The sequence below is a fragment of the Euprymna scolopes genome, chromosome 3 (genome assembly GCF_053919585.1).
Source record: "Euprymna scolopes isolate OS-2025 chromosome 3, ASM5391958v1, whole genome shotgun sequence".
Classification (NCBI taxonomy): domain Eukaryota; kingdom Metazoa; phylum Mollusca; class Cephalopoda; order Sepiida; family Sepiolidae; genus Euprymna; species Euprymna scolopes.
This window is the reverse complement of record NC_136484.1, coordinates 155947918-155970861: the sequence shown is the minus strand read 5'-3', so window position 1 is coordinate 155970861 and position 22944 is coordinate 155947918. Positions and strand designations below refer to the sequence as shown.

The 22944-nt window shown below is 37.2% G+C and overlaps 1 protein-coding gene across 2 annotated transcripts in view; it reads right to left on the bottom strand.

Annotated features, from left to right (window-relative positions):
• LOC145260069 (very long chain fatty acid elongase 4-like) overlaps positions 1–6930 on the bottom strand; it is a 100497-nt gene extending 93567 nt beyond the window's left edge. The window contains exon 1 of one of the 2 annotated variants that reach the window (XM_080118003.1): positions 6762–6930. Coding sequence is in view for 1 of the 2 variants with exons in the window: in XM_080118002.1 (XP_079974128.1) it covers positions 6762–6794 (33 nt within the window). In the remaining variant the exon portion in view is untranslated. The remainder of the gene's footprint in view (positions 1–6761) is intronic. The other variant, XM_080118002.1, reaches the window with a different exon arrangement.
• Positions 6931–22944: the final 16014 nt, after the last annotated feature.

Here is a 22944-nt window from a genome sequence, read left to right as displayed (position 1 = left end):
TTTTTGCCATAAAACGAGTAAAAGCACAAAATAATTTTAGTCAGAAAAGAGGAGACAAAAAAAATCGATTTTATTATTTATTTTATTATTTTTATTCAAATTATACTTGCTCATTTTCTGTGATTGGACCTCTTGTAGTTTAGATAAACAAAAATATGAGGAAGTATTGGGACATATTCAGGGGTACACCGCCTGTAAGAATGCAATTTGATTAGATATTGAAATTGACGTAATTATTGGAAAAGAATTTTTTTTAAATGAAATTAGTGTAAAAGAATTTAATTATTGTTTAATTATTTTTTCTTTATTACATTTTCACCCCAAACAAGGCACAGTGCCACTTTGATGTAGAGGGCTACTATTAGGGACATAAGTTGCAGGGATACTATGTAGGGAGTTGAGCAGCAAGATTTCTGTTCACATTACATTTTAATTTCTGCATATCAGTACAGTTGGGGAAGCAGGAACCCGGAAAGGAATTCCCAAGTCTAGCAGTTCTGGAGAAGAAACTATTTGAGTAGAAGGCTTTCTTACACCTACGGATCTTTAATGTGTGGGGAGTGGGACTTGGCTGCTTGTCGGGTTTAACGGGATGGGGGGTATTTACGTTGAGGGGGTTACAAAGGCTTGTAATTCAGAGCATCCACCATTAAAATACTTTTAAAACAGGCAGAGGGATGCAACATTTTGTCGATGGGACAGAGGTTGAAGCTTAGATGACAGTTCAGGATCTATCAGGTTGGTTATTCTTGAACCCTGTCCAGGAGGGAGAGACTATGCACCAGCCCAAATGTGACAACAGTACTCCATACATGGGCGAATGGTAGCCTTGTAGAGGTACAGGATACTTCCAGGCATAAGTAACTTTCTAGCACAGTAGAAAGGGCCCACATTCTTCGCAGCAGCCTTAGCAATACTCTTAATGTATCTGTTCCAACTGATGTTCCCCATGAACGTTAAGCCGAGGAGTTTGAAAGAAATACTTTCAGGTAATGCATCTTTAGCCATAGCTATTAGTGATTGAGAAGATTTCTTGTAATTATTGAAGGAAACAAGCTTAGTCTTGGCAGCATTGAATGTTACCATCCATTTTTGTCTCCATTCCTCTACAGACTGAAGGTCTTCCTCTGGGATTTCCACCATTGTTCATTCGTTTTCCCCTCATGTCTGTTATAGAGTATGGTGTTGTTAGCAAATATGCCCATCTCAGAGACTATTTTATTCAGGAGGTCATTTATGAATATCAGAAGTAATAAAGGTCCAAGGATCAACCCACATTTATATCATATTGTTTAGATGTATGACCATCGAGGACAACCTGGATTTTTCTGTTATTTAAGAAGGATTTAATTGTTAAGTATTCGTCCAGTAATACCATAGGATCTAATTTTCATGAGAAGACCATCGTGCCATACCCTGTCAAAAGCCTAAGATATATCTAGGGCTACTGCTCTCCCCTCCCCTGCCTTATCCAGTGCATGGGATATATGTTCAGAGATTACAATTAGGATATCTGCAGGAGAATGGGCTTGCCTAAATCTATATTGATAGTCGGACAGAAGTTTAGCAACTGTAAGGTGATGGACTAGAGCTTGATTAATTATGGACTCAAATATTTTGGCGAAAAGAGGGAGGAGGCTAATGGGGCAATAATTTAATGGGTCAGTTCTTTCGCCAGAATTCTAGTAGACTGGTACCACAGAAGCAATTTTCCAACAGTCAGGGAAACAAGATTCGTTAAGGTATTTGTTGAAAAGTTTGGAGAGAACTGGAGCCACCTCAGCAGAGCATTTTTTTTAGTAGTACAATCGGGATGAAATCTGGTCCACATGCTTTTTAAGTATCTAGGTTTTTTATATCATGTACTTAAGGGGTGATTTTTAGATCAAGTGTGGCGTCTGTCCACAAAAGAAAAATCAGGGGAGGGAGTGGTTTGCCGAGTCCAAAGTAGAGTTTGAGGCAAACTGACGGGCTAGCATGTTAGCTTTCTCAGTCGCCATGCAAACAACTTCATGATTGTTGGATAGTGGGGGAATTGTTGATTGCCCATTATTTACTACACTGTTGTAGATTTTCCAGAAATCACGAGTTCCTAATTTTTGCATTTCAATGCATTTTCTGGTGGTTTCGATACATTCTCTCTTAGCTGTCACTATTTCTTTCTTACTATTACTTGTATAAACTTTTGTCTGTTTGCACTGGACTTTGTCAGATAAATTTGCAGTATGCATGTTGCCTCTGAGCAATGGCAGCTGCGCAAGTAGAAGTAAACCATTAAGGAAAGTGGGGATTGCTAAAGAGCTTCCGTGTGGGAACATGTGCTTCAATTGCTGCTTTGAACCATTTCGTGGTCTCATTTGTGGACTGTCCCACAGGAAGAGAAAAGATATTTCCCCATGGGGAATCTCTGATGTGATCTCTAATGGCATCCCAGTCAGTATTATTGTAGTACCTTGTCATTTTGAGCAATGGCTCTTCAACTTGGAGTCGAGAATTTAGAGTAATTTAATAATTATTATAAAAATATGACTTTAAATTTTTAAAAATTTACTTTGATTATAAAAAAAAAAAGAAAAAAAAAAAAAAAAAAAATCGATAAAATTTCAAAAAAAAAATCGATAAAATTTCAAAAAAAAAATCACTTACCTAAAAAAACACTATTGAATGTGTAGTTCTATTCTTCATTATTCAGAATTCATCCACATTTATTTTAAATTCCATTTATTTTTTAAATAAAAGAATTTTTTAAATGACTATTTGAAAAAGCCCCATTACGCAAGCATTTTTATGTTCTTATCGAAAAACTGGAAGTACCGGTTTGTTCTTGTTTAGAACTACGGATGGACAGAAGGCAGTAAAAACCACACATTCGCGTTAGCCGTCTAGTCTTGTGCGTGAAGACATGTGTGTTCTCATAGTTTAAAAATAGTCAAATTTTACTTATGAGTTTTTGCCTTAAAAAAAATATTTTTAAATAAAAAGTCGAGGAATTTTTTTTTTTCTTTTCTCAAAGAAATACATAAATTTTTGATTTATTATATTTTAATTCTTCTTTATAGAGTGAATTTTTTTTTAACAAAAAAACAATGAATGAAATAGAAAACAATTATCGTCAGTGTCCAATACTTACTGGACAATATAAGCAGAACATAGGCTTCCAATAAAAATAATTAAAAATATTTAAAAAAATCAACATGGTTTAAAAAAAAAAAAAAAAAAAAAAAAAATTTAATTTACAATATATTATTTATTGATCTTTTATCTTCAATTTGTGACATAAAACTTTGGTAAGTCAATTAATTATTTAAATTTTAATAGACATTTCAAAATGGGGGGGGGTAAAAAAAGTGTTTGCCTAAAATATTATATTCGGTTTATTGGAAAGAGCATAAAATTTCACATTGACCTTGAAAATATAAAAATTGAACCAATAGAAAAATCTTGATAGATTTTTAAAGTTTAAAAATTGATTCGTAAAATTCAATTGATTTCATTACGTAAAAAAAAAAAAAAAAAAAAAAATGGCTGCATAAAGGCGCAGTGTAAACACTTTTTTTTTTAAATAAAAAATAATATTTCTATTATTTTTCAAACAACTTTAATAGTTTATTTTGGAAGTATATTCCATAAAGAAATAAACAACCCACTTTTAAAAGAGAAATTACGAGTTTATATTTTATTCGCAGTTTCATGTTAGGGGTATCAAAAATTCCAAAAAAATTCGGTGCAAGTCTATAAATGGTCCACAAGTAATCTTTTTTACTATAAAAATCTGAAAAAAAATCTTTATAATGTACGTATTTGTCACTGCATGAAAATGTCATATTCCAAAAATTACGTAAATCGATCAAGTAGTTTTTTTTATTATTTAAAAAAAAAAAAATATTATGAGACATTTTATCGAAGAAAAACTTCACGCCATTTTGTTTTTGAATGACACTGCTAGCGGCACCTATTGGGAATGTTTCGAATATAAGATCAGCAAAGGGCAGACAATCGACTTTCCATACTATAGAAAAAAACTTGGAAAATTAAGACATTTATAAGTTTTTGAGGATGTTGAAAACGAAAATAACGTTTAAAATTCCAGCAAATGAATAGTTTCCCAGATATGAAGAATTTTACATAAATTGAGCACCCACACGTTGACACTACAACAAAAATTCGGCAAATGTGCATTTCAGCGGCGTAAATTCAAGAGTGGTGGCCATAAAGTGGGTGATCATTATACGTTAAATTATTATAGAAAAGTGATCCCCTCCCCTTTCTTTAAACTAACATTTCTTCATATCTTGGAAACTACTCGTTTGCTGGAATTTTAAACGTTATTTTCGTTTTCAACATCCTCAAAAACTTATGTCTTCATTTTCCAAGTTTTTTTCTATAGTGTGGAAAGTCGATTGTCTGCCCTTTGCTGATCTTATATTCCAAACATTCCCGATAGGTGTCGCTAGCAGTGTTCAAAAACAAGACGGCGTGAAGTTTTTCTTCGATAAAATGTCTCATAATATTTGATTTTCTTAGATAAAAAAAAAAAAACTACTTGATCGATTTACGTGATTTTTGGAATATGACATTTTCATGCAGTGACAAAAACGTACATTAAAGATTTTTTTCAGATTTTTATAGTAAAAAAGATTACTTGTGGGCCATTTATAGACTTGCACCAAAAATTCTGATACACCTACCGCAATATTGCATCCTTGTGTCTGTTTTACAGGTATTTTAATGGAATATGTGCTCTGATGAACTCATAACACTTGTCACCCACACCCACCTCAACGTAAATGCCCGACTAATCCGATAAGCAGCAAAATCCTACCCCGTCAGTGTAGAGATCCAGAGATGCTTAAAAGTCTAACTCTAATAGTTTCTTCCCTCGGGCTGCTAAACTTTTTAATTTCCTCCCGGTTTCCTGTTCCCTAGCTGTACTACTGTTATGCAGAAATTGAAGTGTAAGACATCCTGCTGCTCAACTCCCTACATAATATCGCTGTAGATATGGTCCCTACTAGTAGCCCTTTATATTCAAGCGGCACTGTGCCTTGCTTGGAATGAATAAGGGTTTAAAAAAATAAAATTGAATATAAATTTTCCTTTTAATTGTTGATGTTATTGTTGCATGCACTGCCATATTTCGCATGTATCGCATACCAGAAAAAGAAAAAGAAATTAACACACAACACATGTTCTCTTAAGAGTCGACAAATCTAAATAATGTAAACCATAAATCGAATAATCGTTAAAAAGAGAATTTGAAGCACTTAAAATATACACAAAAAACTTAAGTTATGACAAGATCAATCGTACACGTGAACGGTGGAAATATGTCTGCATAAACAAGTTGAGAACGAGGGTAAGGGTACATAACTAAAGTTCATAATTTTCTAAAAGTACAAAGAATTATTTACCTTTTTTTATATATAAACGTTTAAATGCAAAAGAAAAACATTTTAGCATTTAGAGGCGGAGTGGGGTAGAATAATGTGGTAAAAGTGCATTTTAGGTGCATAAATTAAAACTGGTGGCATAAATGCTAATAGAGATCCAGTGGTTGTCGAAGTTGATGAATAATCGAAGTTCTTTCACAGAACATACCGCAACAAGGGACAGTGGAGAGAGAGGGGGCGATTGGGTTTTCGGAGATGTAGAACGTAACAACGGGAAGTACTTTTGGTGTTTATGCACTTATTGTACTGCGCTATTTTTTTAGTGATATTTCAAGTTAAATTCAAGTTTTACGATATCTTTTATTAAATCGTTAGATGAAAGTACAGAATAGTTACAAGACACCCTTCTCTTATGTTAAGAAGAGCGGTACTTGTGCATTTAACGAACCAGACGTAACTCAGTATTTGCTCGGCTTTGCTTTGGCTTTCTAAATAATAACGTTATTAATAATAACTTATTATTTATTATAATAACGTTATTAATAATAATTTATTTCAGTACGGTACAATAAGTGTAGAAGTACCATGCTTACTTATTCAGATACCTGACCGACCGGGACCGCTCGGCGGTTACACTGAAACCACTCCTCATTAATCATCATATCTTGTTTGGTTTGCATATCCTATGGTTGGGCAACATATGCAAACATCAGTTTGGAGACGGAATCTACCTACAAGGTATCCACACCGAACGCAGAACATGTGGATGCGCGCTTAGCGAAAATTGCGCAGACATATTAAGATGTTTCCCCAGCTCCATGAATTTATTTTTCGCAATAGGTTTCGTAACGGGGGGCTTGTTTCTTGTTATGCTAAGTATTATAGCTGACAATTATCCCTCTAATATTGTGTTATTGTATCTATTTGCTTCCCCACGAAAGCAAATTAGACACAAGGCCGTTTTTAATGTGGGGGACAACCAGCTCCTGGATTGTGTTATTATTGTACATTTGATCTCATAATGCCAGTGTGAACTATAAATTAAAGTAATAGCTTTTTATAGTTTTAAGTCTTAATTTACGCATCTAATGCACTCTTACCGAATGTTTTAACTGCTTTAAAAAAAGAAAAGTAAGGGGTATGCTTTAACTAGAAAATTGACCAGTGTTTTTTTTAATCGATTTCACCCCCTCCCCCGTTTTTTTGTTTTTTGTTTTTTTTTTCTACAACGCACTGGTCCAAAAGTAAGGGATCAAATTAGTACACCCTTATATAATGAATTAACACCCCCATTTTTCGACCACTTGAAATAACGCAACCGGCTTTCTCTGTAAATAAAGTTAGATATTCAGGTAAAAATAATCATCTCACCTCGAAATACACCCAAGCGTATTCTGTTGTCATAGTAGACAAATCCTGTCGTCAAGGAAACATAAAACAAATAAAAATGTGTAAAAAGGGCCGGTATTTAAAGAGCGTGTCTAAATGAAAGGACTTAAGAGATTTCTGCTCATGTGTAAAGACAAAACCCGCATTATTCGTATAGACCAATGAAATTACGTGTAACATCCGCACCGACCATTCAGAAGTTAGCTTTCGAAATAGCTTTGGAGTCAATCACGTGTTTAGTAATGGCAGTCTTCTCAAGCAGAGTTATAAAATTGGCCTTTTTAAGGCCAAATTTTGCGAATTTGGCATTTTTTTGAAGCAGTTTGGCCTTCAAATATCATATTTGGCTTTTTTTTAAACTTCGACTTAAATTTAGGCTTTTTGTCGTTTTAGTGTGTTCACCTCTAAGAAAAATAGTATCACATTATTTTGGAGGAGTACTTTTAAATGTAAATGTAATTGTTTTTTTGTTTTTTTTATTTGATAATGGTTTTCATTTATGTATTGTATCTAACATTTTCATAAACTCATTATGAGATTTTCATCTGTATTTTTAACTTGTGCCAAAAACGAGAAAATACAATAAAATGTTATTTCAGAGACCAGAGAATGACGATGGTCAGAGTGGCACCAAAAAGATACAAAGAAAAACTTGTTCCAGCATTGTAAATCTTTTAATATTAACGATGAACTCATGATAATGAGGCTCATGTAGACGTTTAACAAATAGGTAGGTACAGAAATTTGAACATGAAAAGAAAGATTTGATAAGAGAGTAGGTAAGTGAACTCTAGAATATTTACTCTATTTTCCATAATATACCATTTAAAAAAAATTAAATTAGACTTAGAAAGTCAATAATAAATCTGGGAATGTGATTCCTAATTTGTAAGGCTGTGGCTCTTAGTTTCAAATAATTGTAAATAAACAATCTTCTAATAAATATTATACATTATGTTTTTTCCAATTTTCATTTTCCAGAAAAAAATTAAAAGAATCGTTTTTACAATCAGAAATAAGGCTATAATTATTCCCATACTCCAAAAAGTTCTGATTTATTTTATTCCTGATTTCGATTAATCGTCCCAATTCACTGAAGAGTTTTGGTATAAAAACGACACTTATTTTAAAATTGAGATTGAGGTGTATCACTTTCGCAGATAAATTTAATGTAAACTGATAATTCAGTATCTAGCCACATAATAAATTAAGTTTAATTTTAGATGTGAAGTATTGGGGGGGGGGCCATGAACTTAAGGTTGATGATAAAATTAAGAAAGATTTGGTGAAGAGGACTGTTGTCACCTATATGGTATTATTACCATACATTAACATGGGTACTAATTAGAGGTCACCATTTCGGTAGGCTCCCACTTTGGGGCGCCTCCGATAACAGGGAGAACTGGAGCGCTGAAATAGAAAGAAATACTGGTAAAAGAAGACATTGTCTTCTTATAAAAATGAGGACGTGTAACGCGACTTTGTTATGAATTCATGAGGTTTTATATATCCAATATATATGTGTGTTTTCCCGAAATTCGGGTTACAAAGAAAGACAGTGCGTTTTGTTCAATGCTCCTCTTGGCTACCTAACGGGAGCTGAGGAGTGAGGCGTGTGTTCTGTCTCTAGTCGCTGTGGAAGTAAGGACGTTTCCTTCACTCGAATGTCCCACGTAAACCGTTCTCGCTTTTCATTGGCTGGAACCTCTGATGACGTATAAGAAGAAAGGAAGGAAAAGAGAAAAGAGTAGGGAGAAAGAGAGAACTAAGGTGAGAATACAGCCTAGTCTCGTAGTAGTAGCAGCTCGCTACACCTTAACTTAGAGTTTGTGATAGGGCTAATGGAGTTTTTAAACTTCTCCTTCACCTCTTAAACACACACACACACACACACACACACACATACACACACACACACACACACACACACACATACATAATTTATCTAACATAGCTAAAAAAAAAAAAAATTTGGCTATATACTCTTAAAATGCTATTTGAATAAACACTCGGTTTCAAATGGATAATAAATTTAGGTTAAATTTATATGAAAAACTAATCCCCCATTCTAGATTCTGACACTATTGTTGTTGTTGTTTTGTTTTCCAGCATGTAATTGCTTATAAACAAAAAGGAAGAATTTCGTTTTGAGAGAGCAGGATTTAGCTGAGTGCATTCATCTACAAATTTATCAACAATTATTTTAAATATTCTTTAAAGTTCTCTGATATGCCTTAAAAAATAATATACAGACTGTAGAATGTATTATTCATGTTTCTTAGTGCAAGCATTTTTATTTTAAAAAATTAATTTCCCCAAAAGCATATATAAAAAGCCCATAATTTCCTTTTTATATGGAATGGTTTTATTTCACTGCTAAGAAAACTATAAAACTAATTTTAAAAAAATAATGCAAATATTTGAAAGCTAACATCTTCAATATAGCACAAAGTTAACATCTTCCATACAGCCATTTTTTTTTTATATAGTACTAGCAAACTACCTGGCGTTGCCGGGTCATAAAATATCCATAATATTATATTTTAATTCATACAGAAACTGAGATTATTATGTTTGTTCTAAACAGTTCATTTCTTGTAAGTAAAAAAATACTCAAGCTGATATCAAAACCAAAACCAGTGAGTCAAGTACGATAAGCATTAGATCAGCTTGACACGATCTTTAAAAAGTGTTTTCAAACCTACTCATTCTTAACATAAGGAATCTATCATGTAAACGATTCATGCATGGGCATTCGTGAAATGGTTGGCAAACAGAGAAAAATTTGATGACCCCCCACGTACCAATTTTCCAATTTTTGATCCATTAGCAGCTGTTTTTTTTCCAGATGAAAACCGATTAAAAGTTTTCCATATGTCTGAATAGCCTATATACCAAATTTCAAGAAAAAAATTTGTTAAGTATATAGGTTGAGAAGTGTCCTTACACACACACACACAGTCACACACACTTTCTCACTTTTATAGATATATAGATAGACTAGCTGAACTACCAAACAAAATTGTAAAATATTTCTATTAAAACCTCTATCTCTCTACCTCTCACTATCCGTCTATTTCTCATTTTCTTCCTCTCTCTCTCTCCGGCCCTCATTTTCTCCTCTGCCCAACCCATTCCTCTCTAGCGGGACACACACATGCATGCAAACAACTCTTCTTTATATAATAGATTCCAAATTAGTAAATAAAATAACTTAAAAAACTGAATACATAAAATCTAGCCCAGTTGACCCCAAAGAATGTATAATTTTTTCAAAATTTTAGGCATTATTCATTTAAAACAATAGAAATAAAAGTATATAAACTTTGCGGTTCTTTGGTTTTTGATTTTTCACTGGACATACATACATACATACATACATACATACATAAATACATATACACAGACAATTGCCCTTTATATAATAGACGAGCAGGAGTACATTGCATGTGTGTATTGTTATGTGTGTGCATTGTGTATGTGTTTGCATCACCTTTGTTCTTATTAGTGCATGAGGTGAAGATGTTATGTGGGTCACTGGATCCTTTCACTTTGCCATCCTGGCCAAGAGTCAGGTTAGAGTGTTGATGCTGTTAAATTTGAACTCAACTCCAACTCCAAAATCCAACTCCAAAATCCAACTGTTCTCTGCTCACTGCACTTTCCACACTGACGCCCAAAATAAAGAAGACGGCTCTTTTATAGAGAGACCCAACCACATCTCATTTGCATACCCCTCCCCCCTCTCCTCACATCATGCGATCATCAGTCCATAAATACCAGGGGGCGGCCATTTTTATTTTCTCTTTTTTTTTTTTTCTTTCCTAACACTGGCCGCACGATGCATGAGGTAAGGTTCTTTAGTTTTAACCACACGCCCCCTTGATCTCTAAGATCAATAATTAGTATCATAGTCCACCATCCACGCTGGGTGTCTTCGTTCACGGTGCGATCGTCACAGAGGCTCTTCTTCAGACACTTCAACATCACTATCAACCTCCTCTTTCTCTGATGGCAAGGAGACTCTCTGTATATCTAAAATGTGACGAGGCATTCCGTCAATCGCTACCTTGTTTTTGGAGAGTACTTCAGTCACTGTACCTTTTTCCCAGCGAGTCGTGCAATGAGAATTGGGTGGTTTCACCCACACCTCTTCACCAACTGCGATGTCCATGCAGGTCTGTTCTTCTCTCTGTGTTACAGCCAATGGATGTCGCCATTCATAAGAGAAAATAGACCGGTGCAGCACTGAATTTTCGTCTTGACCAGCCTTCGGCGTCATATTGTACCAAAAAACTGCTTCTTGATGCCATAGCTTTTATAGTGCGGTGGTGCCTCTCTATAATTCCATTTCCACTTGGACGGTATGCAGCTCTAAAATATAGCCCCACATTCCACTTCACACATAAGTCTCTAAAAACTTCCGAGCGGAAAGACGTACCATTATCTACCAACACCTTTTCTACTGGCCCCCTTTCCATAAAAACCTCCTCGACAACTCTCTTTACTTCTTCTGCTGTTTCATTCTTGATTTTCCGCCATATCGCTACTCTCCCAGGCCCACAATCAATCATAGTTACATGCGGTTCATGTTGATAATGTGTGATGTCAATTGCCAATTCTCTTCAACATGCAGTTCCTCTTTTTCATGTCTAGCCGGTGCAGGGTCGATTGATTGGCATTCCCTACATTGTTCCACCACCTTTTGGACGTCTTGCATTGTGACGTGCGGGTTTACTTTTCTTGCCAGGTAAAGGGTCCGTTCCTTTCCAAAATGATGCAGGTTATGCAGGTTTTTTAAATTCTCTACTGCACAACATGCTGGAGCCCCATCTCTTTCCTTGTGTAGCCAGGCTTTCTTGACTCTTGTCACTTCTTTATTTTTTTGTGACGGAACTAAGGTAATAGTTACCTTTAGTTCGAATTCTTGAACCAAGTCTCCCAGCGCTCCAAGTCTGCGCTTGATAAGCATCTCCGCTGCTCCTTTTGTTTTGATCCGCTTATCACCAGACAGCTCCGATTTAATCCACGACACCACTGTTGCAGAGTCTGTTTTAACATTCACTATCTGTAGCCCCCATTTTAGAGCCAGATTGATGCCTTTCATCACAGTATCGAGTTCCGCAACATTGATATGGGCGCTATCATCCTTTTTGCGTAGCCAAGCAGCATCTTCAACAGCCACTTCTCCTATTTCCAATAATACCCCTAATGCTACACTGCTAGCATCAGTCCATATCACCCCTTCATGGCCCTCCTTTACATGCCATTCTCCTCTTACAGGGTCCATTTTTTTTCACTTCTGCAATGATTTCTTGTATCATGAGAAGCACTTTTGGATCAACTGCATCTTCCCAACTGTCTGTCCCAGTCTGTCTTTTAGTAAAACTGCATGCAGTTCGCAGCCATCCAGCTATTGGGTAGTGGCCAACCAGCTTTCCACATATAGAGAAAAGCTCTCTCTTGGCTAGGTCAACCTTGGCTTCAGGGATCTCATTTCCTTGCCCAAACATCAATTTTCCTGCCTTATTGTTCTGTAGTCGAAATCCCAAAGCCATTCCGTTTTCCAGTGACTCAGGCGGTTTTGTCGTCAGTCCATATGCTTTGATATGCTCTCTCACCCTTTCCGCAGTCACCTCCGTTTCGTCCACTAGTACATCGTCGATGTAAGAGCAGGTGCCTCTATTCACTGCATCGTCTTTGGCCAGCACTGTCTTAAGAACTGCCATCATTATGCAGCTCCTTTCAGTGTGCTTTTGTAGCAGCTGACCCGATTCGTTAATACAGGTGGCTCCGCGGTCCATTGCCATTCTACCATCCATTTTTTGCCATCGAAGCAGGCTCGAAAGTCATCATCCTCAATCAGACACGGTCGGGGTTTTGATGGTTGGTTAGTATCACTCCTGGTTACACTTCCTGTTATTCCCGGTGCACTCTGATTGCCAAACTTCACCTGGCCTTTAGCAATAGTAGCTCCTCCCAGTCGGTCTATCACGTCCAGGCCCAGCACCACATCAATTCCTACAATCAGTCTATCCAGCACGATCACTCTTAGCCGCAATGGCATATTCCTTACTACAATCTCCGCATCGGCCTCTCCACATCATTCCACTTCTCTGCCATCCACCGTTCTAACGTTGCTGGTTCCATTCCAAGAGTTGGCGACGCTCGTAGTAATGAGTGTTGTTGTACATCCAGTATCAACAAGAGCTCTAGCCCTCTTTCCATCGATTGTGATCATCAACTGTGGCAACAAACTCTCATATGCCTGTTCAGTATAAAAGGGGTGACTACTGGCGCAATAGCACCCCTTTACTCGTTTCCTGGAAGCGAAGGGCAATTCCTGCTAATGTGCCCTACTTGGCCACACCGAAAACAGATAATGTCTGGCCGTGGCTCCCTACAGTCTCTCATCAGGTGTGGTCCTTGACATCGAAAGCATTTACCGGTAAATCCACGGCCTTGCTTCATCACTGGTCGCTCCTTTCCGCTTGCCACTGCAGCCGCAACCGCCCCCAGCTCACCGGACTGTTTCGCCAAAACTCTAGCATGCCTTAGAATCTCCTCCACCTCCATGGTTTCAATATCAGTAAGTCATTGCAGTTCCATGGAGATGCGATCAGGGAAACCAGTTACAAGCGCCAGCTTTACAGTCTTCTCAAGGCTGCATCCCCCATATCCAGCCAATCCTGCTAGTTGCCTTATCTCTGCCACATACACGTCCACAGACTCCCCAGTCCAGGTGACTCTTTTGAGCTTGTTGTAAGCCTCAAACACGCTCTCGGAAAATGCGGTCTTTAACCGGTTCTCGATGCTCTCAGCAATGGCCTGATCCATCTCTCCCATTTCTAGATAGACCGCTAGAGCACTTCCTTCCAAATACATAGGTATTAACGTGGCTACATCCTCGATCTTCTGCAGCCTTGCCACCAACTTCAGATTGTTAAGCCACGCAACCATGTCACCTTCTCCAGTAAATGGCCTCAGGATATCGCTGCTCAATCTTACTCGGTCACCCATTTTTGTCACTGTGCCGAAATAGCTTGCCATTAAATTTGAACTCAACTCCAACTCCAAAATCCAAAATCCAACTCCAAAATCCAACTCCAAAATCTAACTGTTCTCTTCTCACTGCACTTTCCACACTGACGCCCAAAATAAAGAAGACGGCTCTTTTATAGAGAGACCCAACCACATCTCATTTGCATACCCCTCCCCCCTCTCCTCACATCATGCGATCATCAGTCCATAAATACCAGGGGGCGGCCATTTTTATTTTCTCTTTTTTTTTCTTTCCTAACACTGGCCGCACGATGCATGAGGTAAGGTTCTTTACTTTTAACCACAGTTGAGTAAACCTTCAGGTTTCTTCATACAGGCCTGGCTGGTAAAGTCTGAATAGTTTCAGCTGCCTGTTTCTTCACTTTATAGAAATTCCCAACTTTGCATTGGCGTATTAGTGTTATATTGTCTCTATAATAAAGGGTTGAGTGTTTGTTGTGTCATCTCTAATAATGGATTAGAAGAGATGACGTGTTATATTATATATTTATGTTGTATCATAAAGGGAATCGTGTGTGAGTGACATGTATTTTCAGAACCTACCTCTGCTTCTTCGATATTGGACCATCTGGAATTTCTCGTCCTGGAGGGAGACTTGATTCCTGTGTTTGGGGACGAAGAATTATTTCACTCCAAGACAAGAAATTGCTTCTATAGTTTTTTTTTATTCACCTTCCAAATGTTTTGCAGAAAGGAATGGAAAGTGAATTTTGGCTTGTGTTGTTCTGTTCTACACACGTCAGTGTTCGTCTCCCTCCCCCCCCCCCCGAAGGGGAGGAGAGAACAGCAAAGCCGTCCGCTATCGTTCAAGTCCCAACCAAATCTCAACGATTCAGCTAACCTGATCACATGACTCACACGCAATCAAATCAGCTGATCTTTTACTTCCGGTCAACGTGTCTACACTATAATTCCACTCTCCCCCTCTCTCTCTTTCTCTCTCTCTCCCTCTCTCTATTCCTTAACATTAGTCTTGCATGTACATATTACGCTTTTCTTAGGTTTGCAAATATTTTCATTGGTTGAAAACTATTTGATTTAAAACGTCCATGTTAAAAGTTAGCCATCTGCATTTTAAACTTAGTATGAATCACTTTATGATTCAATCACCATGCATTTTTATGGCAATGAATGCCTTATTCAATTACTTAGACCATTTAGTACAGGTGGAAGAAAGTTGGACAGTGTCCGAGTGAGGAAAGGAAAAGTAGAAAGTTCATTAAGCTGCTAAAAGTTTGCCAGCATTTATCTTCAGGCGAAGATAGTAGATACTTCAGTGTCCAATGAACTGAGACAGAACAGAAAAAGGAGAAGTTTCTCCTTGTTGCTTTTATGGATCTCTTTGCTGATAGGCAATAATTTCCAAAAAGATTGAAGTAGTTCTTTAGGGGATAGATGGAATCAGTGCACCCTGCAAGGTGATTGGTTTATGTGTGGTGAAATGTCTTTATTTATGACTACTACATCACCCCCTACTTGGATGGAGGGAGGGGGAACTGGGGTCATCCATATTAAACCGATCTCATGACAAATTCAGTCTTTGTGAAAAGAAGGGTAAATAAATTCTTAACGAAGGAACAAATGTAAACATGTAGAATAGATAGACATTTAAAACAACTTTATTAATCATTTTCATTAAGGTGAATGTAAAAGAGGAACGGAAAAGAAAGGAGTGTTAGTAATAGGATAAGTCTATGAGTATAGACGAAGATAAAAAGGTTGGAAAATCTTATTTGCGAAGAAAATAGTTCATGTATGTGTACCATACACAGGTGTTCAAATCAGAGTCTGACAGTAGCCATGGTGGATTATATATTTCTTTGTCCAAGTCGAATCCAGAAGGTTCTGTTGTGCTTCAACAAAAAAGTTTAAGTATTGGTCCAAGCCACCTGGAGTTGTCAGTGCCATGTCCTGACCAAGGAAAGAGGAAGTAGCTGTGTGTTAACCCTTTTTATCAACTCTATCACATGCTCAGCTTGCCTGAAAGATGGCCTCTGATTGGGAAAGCCAGAAAGGAAGCACTGAGATTATAAACCAAAGAGATTTTAACTCATAAATCGTGGGGTGTCACTGTTGTTGCTCTTGTTATGGTTGTCTGTAATCGTGACTGCTATAAATACTATTAGATACAATTTAATTTTTACAATAGACCAATGTATAGCTCTACAAACGTAACGATCTATAATTTATTTTGTTTCAGAATTTAAAAAATTATTTAAGCAGTTATCTGTGAGAATAGTTAACGGTGAAAAAAAAAATTTACAACAAATAACTTTTACAATGCAAGAAAATTTAATCTTTAGATTTGCATAGCTTTTCAGGTTTAACATATTTAAGTGTGTTTATTTTTCTTTATTTTTTTAGATTTTTTATCGTTACTTTGGAGTCTTGTAAACCCAACAGATTCAACATGTATTTTACTCAATGTGAAGCCTCAATACCATGCAAAGTGTCTTAAATAAGTTTCTAGACTTTTTTTTGTATGGGCATTTAAAATTGTCAAAGAAAATTCACTATGTTATTGTTATACATCTTATGAAATGACAAACCAATTTTTATGATTTTAGGTTCAAATGAACAGCTATAGGAGGAATTGGAATACTACTAGGGGAAGTCGGGGTAAGTTGAGCCAATTTTCCATTTTGGCTCTTCAGAACCCAAACGACTAATTATTTTGCAAAGATGAGTGCATTATTATAAAATTATTTTATTTGGGAACATTTTGAAACAAGTTGCAGTTTTCTGCTAGTACACCTAAACCGACCATGTGCTTTACAAAAATGCATATCAAATGGCTCAACTTGCCCCGACCATGGGGCAAGTTGATCCAACCTAAGTTGTGCCACACAGGGGTAAGTTGTGCCACGCAAAAATGTGTTGCAAATAAAGAAAGAACAAGCCCAAAATTGTTGCTTGGTTATAAAACAAATTACAATAATGAAGTAGAAATGTTAATTACAGCGAATGAACCAGCACAAAATTTGAAACATATATCTGAAAGTAAGTTAATGAAGTTGCCACTGAGACAAGTCACAGCTGAAAACGAGCTGGCTAGAACAACGGACAGAACTGCCAACACTATTTGGCTGTGGCAGCTTGTAAACAACATCTTCTACATTGAAACCCGCTTCATCCTTTGGGTTTGGAACAAACACGGGCTTGTCCGTTTCTACCTTCCTAGCAACTTTTTGAAGGAAAACACATTCAAACTCAAAGTCCTCCCTGTTGAGAGTGTCAACCCGGGCAATATAGTTCACAGTTCGTGATTTGCCAGCACATTTGACAACCACAAGGTCACCTTCGATTATTGGGCTATCCAGATCAATATCACCATCACTATCTGATGACACATCATCAAATTCAAAATCTGAATCATCAGTGTCACTTGAACATGGGGTTTTAGATCTCGGGGGACATGACTTTTTTCCCACCAGCATTGAACAAACACTGCTTTGTTTTTGTTAATAGGCTCCTCTTTCTATTTTCAGAAAGGGCTATCAGCTTCTGTCGTTCAGGGCTGTCAGTCAAAATCTTTGAGCTGCTCTTTTTGTGACCACCTCTTCTTGCCTTTCTTGGTGCTGCTTTCGGAAATGGCTGAATTACAGATGGTGAAATGTATGGACAATGCATGACATCATGTGAGCTAGATGAAACACAAGACCCAGATGCGGATGGTTGCATAAGATCATCTTCTTGCTGTTTTTGTGGTCGGACATCATCACTGTGCAAGGGCAAGACTGCTCCAGGAACCTCACCTGATGGTCCTGCATCTTCGACAGTAGAATTTGCCTCAAGGCTTTCTGCAGCCACATTTTGCTCACGGTCAGTTAGAAGAGAAGGGGAAAAGTCAATTTCACTAAATGTTACATGATAAGGGCTGTCCCCTGTTCATGTAAGTATAAAAATAGAGAGATTAGTTAAAATGGAAATAAGAGAAAGCAGAAATCGAACCCTGGATATAAGTTTTAAAGAACAATAGGTTTAAATGGAATGTCCAGTAAAATGTTAATTCGGATGAAATAAATAATAAATAAACTATTCAATTGTTAAAAGAATGTGGATAATAAAATATGAGTTAAATAAATTAGATATGTAGGTTAAATTCCTTTGTGGAAACAAACAAGGAAAATAGGTTATTGGGAAATCAATGTCGAAAACGTGCAAAGTCGCGCATGTTGAGACACGTGAATTTTGCTCACGTGGCCGGGATGCATGGAGTTTTCAATATAGCAGGTGCGAGTTAGTTGGTGGAGAGACAGTCAGAGAGACAGTCAGGAGAGACAGTCAGGGGAGACAGACAGGCGGACGTCTGAAGCGAGACGTCACTTCAGAAACTAAGATGTGAAACTTTGAGTTCTTAATGAGGAAATCCCGACCGGTCGTATTAAATAAATTCACCATGTGTTTTGGATAAAGCTCATCTTTGTGTTTGTGATTTCTACAAAAAGGTAAATTGTATTGTTATAATATGTCTGTGTTATAAAATGTCATTACAACAACATCTCTCTCTCGAAGATACAACATCATATGTAATAAAATAAGAACTCTCACAAGAAAAAGCATCACTTATAACATCTCTCTCACTAAGACTCTTTAATGAAACAACTATATAACATAAAGATGTTCCGGTTAAATGGATGAATGCCCGAGGCTTGGAATCCAGCAGCAATGTTCAATGGTGTCATGGCAATCATCTGGGCTTGGTTCACTAGAGCTAGGATTTCATATATTGTTACTGTTTTCCCTGGATTGGATCGTAGCCACCCATCCATGGCTTTGTTGTATGCTGTTTTGAAGGGTCCATACACTGACCGGTCGAGCGGCTGGAGACGATGGGAAGTGTGTGGTGGAATGGTCAGTAATATAACGCCATGAGATCTTGCTGTGTTCACAACATTCAAAGAAATGTGTGTGTCATGGTTGTCGAGGATTAAGAGGATTTTCTTTCCTGGTGAGCATCTGGTGTGCTTGATGATGTGATTTAAATATTCCACAAACATCTCTTCATTCATCCAGCCACTTCGTGTTGCCCTCCCTATGCACTGTGTTGGTCCACCTCTGATGAAGTGATCTCTGTAGTGGACTCTGGGAAAGATGAACAGAGGAGGCACGACTGATCCAATTGCACTCACAGTGTACACCACTGTTACCAATTCCCCGCGTTCAGCGGAGGTGATTGAACCAACTTGTTTCTTTCCTTTTTCTGTGACAACGGCTCCAGGGTTTTGAACGGTGGTGCACCCAGTCTCATCAGTGTTGTAAATGTCACTTGGTGAGAACTTGTACTTGTCCATTATCTTACTCAAGTTGTTGAAAAATTTATCAACAACTTGGCGGTTGAAGGCTGTGGCACACCTAAAAGATGTTGCTTCTGTCACTCTAATTGCCAGGTTCCGGCGCTTCTTGAAGCCTAACCACCAATCATGTCCTGCTTTTTTCTCACGATCCCAACTTGGTGGCAGATTGAGACAGTTTTTTTTAGCAAACTCATATGCCAGTGTGCGACATCTTCTCAATGACAAACCATGAAACATGTCTGACAATTGTTTCACGTGGTCAGCCAAATCCCTTTCCATTTCAGGACTAAAAACCAATTGCTGTAAGGAACAGGTGTGTAAGCAGTCCCTGCTAGTTGACTATCTTGTTTGTCCAATTACCGCTTCAGTGTCATTCTATCAATGTTAAAGTCATTTGCAGCACTCCTTACACTCTGACCTCCAGTAACAGCGGCAGCAGCCCGTTCCATAACGTATGTAGGAGTTTGTCCACGATTTGTCTTTCGCACGTAGTGGCGCATGTCTGGTGGGCTTTTTTTCTGTGAAACACACAAAAAAGAAAAATGAAGTTGACACAATAAATCCGATAATGATGTAGAATATTACTAGAGTGAACTAGTTGATTCAGTGGAGTTCCTGGCATAAGTTTGGAACATTGAACAATGAATGCCAGAACAGCTGGCATCTGTAGAGAGGCACCTGCCTCTCCTGGCATGTTTAGCCAATCAGGCGCCTCCAAATGGAATAACCCACCATGCCTGACTAATTGTAGGCTAGTCCATAATGGTGGAGACGGGAGGTAAGTGCATTCTTGATTCTACAATGATAATAATAATAATGTTAAAAATAATAATGATAATAGTAATAATAAAAATAATTATTATTATTAGAATAACAAAGCGCCTGTACAGCATGCAAATTCCTATCCAAGCACAGCTTACACATCTTAAACATTTACCAGGTAACCCATAGATCTAATTCTTATACAAGTAGAGCATGTAACTTATACAACATGCATTTTGAATTCACTCTATATTCATCTGTTTCTTGAAAACGTGTAAAAAGACATATGGGGCAAGTTGAGCCAGTGGCACAACTTACCCCATTAGCATTGCCTCAACTTACCCCAGTTTGACCTCATTGAATTGTCTGTTCAAATGCATGCATCTCATGTGTGGTGAATGTAAAAATCTTTTACAGGTATGAAGGCAAGTAATTGAACAAACAACTACCACATATTATATCTAATCAAACTATTACTACACACAAGAAACATGCACTCACCTCTGTAACGCTTTATTTTACTTTTTTGGCACGAAATCTGATTTTCTTTTACTGCATCAACCTCCGAAATTGGTTCAGCAAAACAAAATGGTGGAGGTTAAAGTCACGTGATCAGTTGTTTATAGATTGCATACAAACTTGGATTGGCTTAGTCAATTGTGGTTAAAAGGGGGTGGCTCAACTTACCCCTATGCTCAACTTACCCCGACTTCCCCTATAACCTACTAAAGCCTGATTGTCATAGCTGGTGAATTTCAAAATTGCAATTTGAACATGGGAACACTGTAGAAGAATGATATGCAATAAAATTTTGTTTTAAACTTTTAAAAATGCCACAGAAACATATGGAATGCTTCAGACTACTATTGGATCATTTTGCATGAATCGAGCATCAGTTTTTGGGTGGCATAAGAGATCAAGGAAGGCAGGGGAGTCTGTCAGGGCTGATGAGAGGTGTTAGAAGTAAGGAAGTCAGAACACCAGGGTTGATCGGCCAAATAAAGAATTTGATGTATAAGAACCACTGTGTGTCTATAGAGTGCACAGTTTGATGTCAGTGTGTGAACTGTACACACCAATTATTCGTGAGTAACTTGAAAATGTGGAAGATTTGCACAAAGTTTGTCCCAAAGGTGCTCAAAGAAGATCAGAAAGAAAAACGTCATCACGACAGCAGGGAGATGGTCGAGCTGATCAATTCAGATTCTGCAGGGGTTGCTGCTCTGATGACCTGCGATGAAAGCCAGATCTACTTCTATTACCCAGAGACAGAGTCATGATGATCCCTTTTTTTGACAGCATGAGCATGATCTACATGCACTGGGTTCTCACTGGACAGACAGTCAACAAGGAATACTATGTTGAGGTTTTAAGAAAGTTCAGGAAGGGATTCCATAAAGAGGCCAGCATTCTTGAAATCGAGTCAGTGGCATTTCCACTAGGACAATGCAGCAGTCCATAACTTCATCCTTGTCACAGACTATTTGACTAAGATAGGCATCAAGACAGTTCCTCCTCATCCCCCCTAATAACCGAAACCTTTCTCTATGTGACTTTTGATTATTCCCTAAGCTCAAGGAAACCCTTAGATGCTGTCATTATGAGACAATTGAGATGAAAGGGGCTGTGATGAAGGTCATGCTCGCATAAGAAGACTTCCATGGAGCTTTCCAAAAGTTGTTGGAACGGTACATGTATTGCAGCCTAGGGGACTAGAGTTTCATGTATGTATTATCAATAAAAGTGCCCGTATAAAAAAGTCTGGAAATTTGTTGAAAGCACCTTGTATGTTTACTAATTCAAAAATCGAAAAATAAACAAAATAATATATACATATCAGTTTGAGATTAAATTTTCAACAGATTACTATTCTCATTTTGGTTGATATCTATTTAAATAATGTATAATATGAATCTACATTAATTCCTTCACCCTCAACTGGGCACTTTTCTCCAGGGAGGTGTCGCTTTTTTCGCTGATATTTTCGTAAGTCATCGCCTCTTTTCGATTGTCTAGCCTTAATTTAAACCTATGTCACTTCCGGTTTAGCGATGAGTGCAACAACTAATGCGTCACATATTTTTTGTCACTTTCTTTTCCTCCTTCGTGGTACGGGTTCGAGCCTGCCTGCCTACTACCACTTTTTTTTTTGTGCTCGCAATTTTCATTTTTTTTTTTTTTGCTCAACCAACATCCTTACACACACTTCCACTTTCTTTTCTACCTTTGCGTCACGGGTTCAAGCCTGCCTGGCTGCTACAACTTTTTTTTTTTTTTGCTCAACACACACTTACAAACACCTGGGCAAAGTCGGGCACCCAGGCTAGTAATAAGAAAAAGGCCATAGTCTGGAGTAGTTAACAGAAAGAATAAGGATGGAAAAAAAAATTTTTACAACAAATAACTTTCACCAAATACAAAAAAAATAATATTCTATGGATCTGCATAGCTTTTTAGTTTTGAAACATTTTTAACCTTTTTTTTTTTTTTCAGATTTTGTAACATAGTCTAGAACGTCTTTTAAATAGGAATTTTAAGATGGTGTTCTTTCTCTACTTGATATGTAGGTTTGCTGTCATATTTTAACAGCTAAAAAGTAAAAAATCAAGCAAAATATACAACTAACATCTGTTGGTTGAAAATTAAATATTTAACAGATTCTATTACCTCTCCCGTTTTTATTTATATGTTTTTATTCTAAGCCAGAAATTTGCAATAAAGCCTCAGCAAAATTGATGATCACAAAAGTAAAAGTGGCATTGCAAAATCTGATTAAAAAAATTTTTTTTTTAAATGTTCCAAAACTAAAAAAGTTATACAAATTGATAGAATATTAGATTTTCTTGCCTTTAGTAACATTTATTTGTTTGTAAATTTTTTTGTTGTTGTTGTTGTTGTTTGTCACTCCTTATATTCCTGTTAACTATTCTGTACCATTGCCAAATTTGGCACTTATCTAGTTTCACCCCAAGATCAAAATTGCTTGAAAAGGAAAATAAACAAAACAGCATAAAAAGTTTATGTACTTCTAGGTTGGGTTGTTG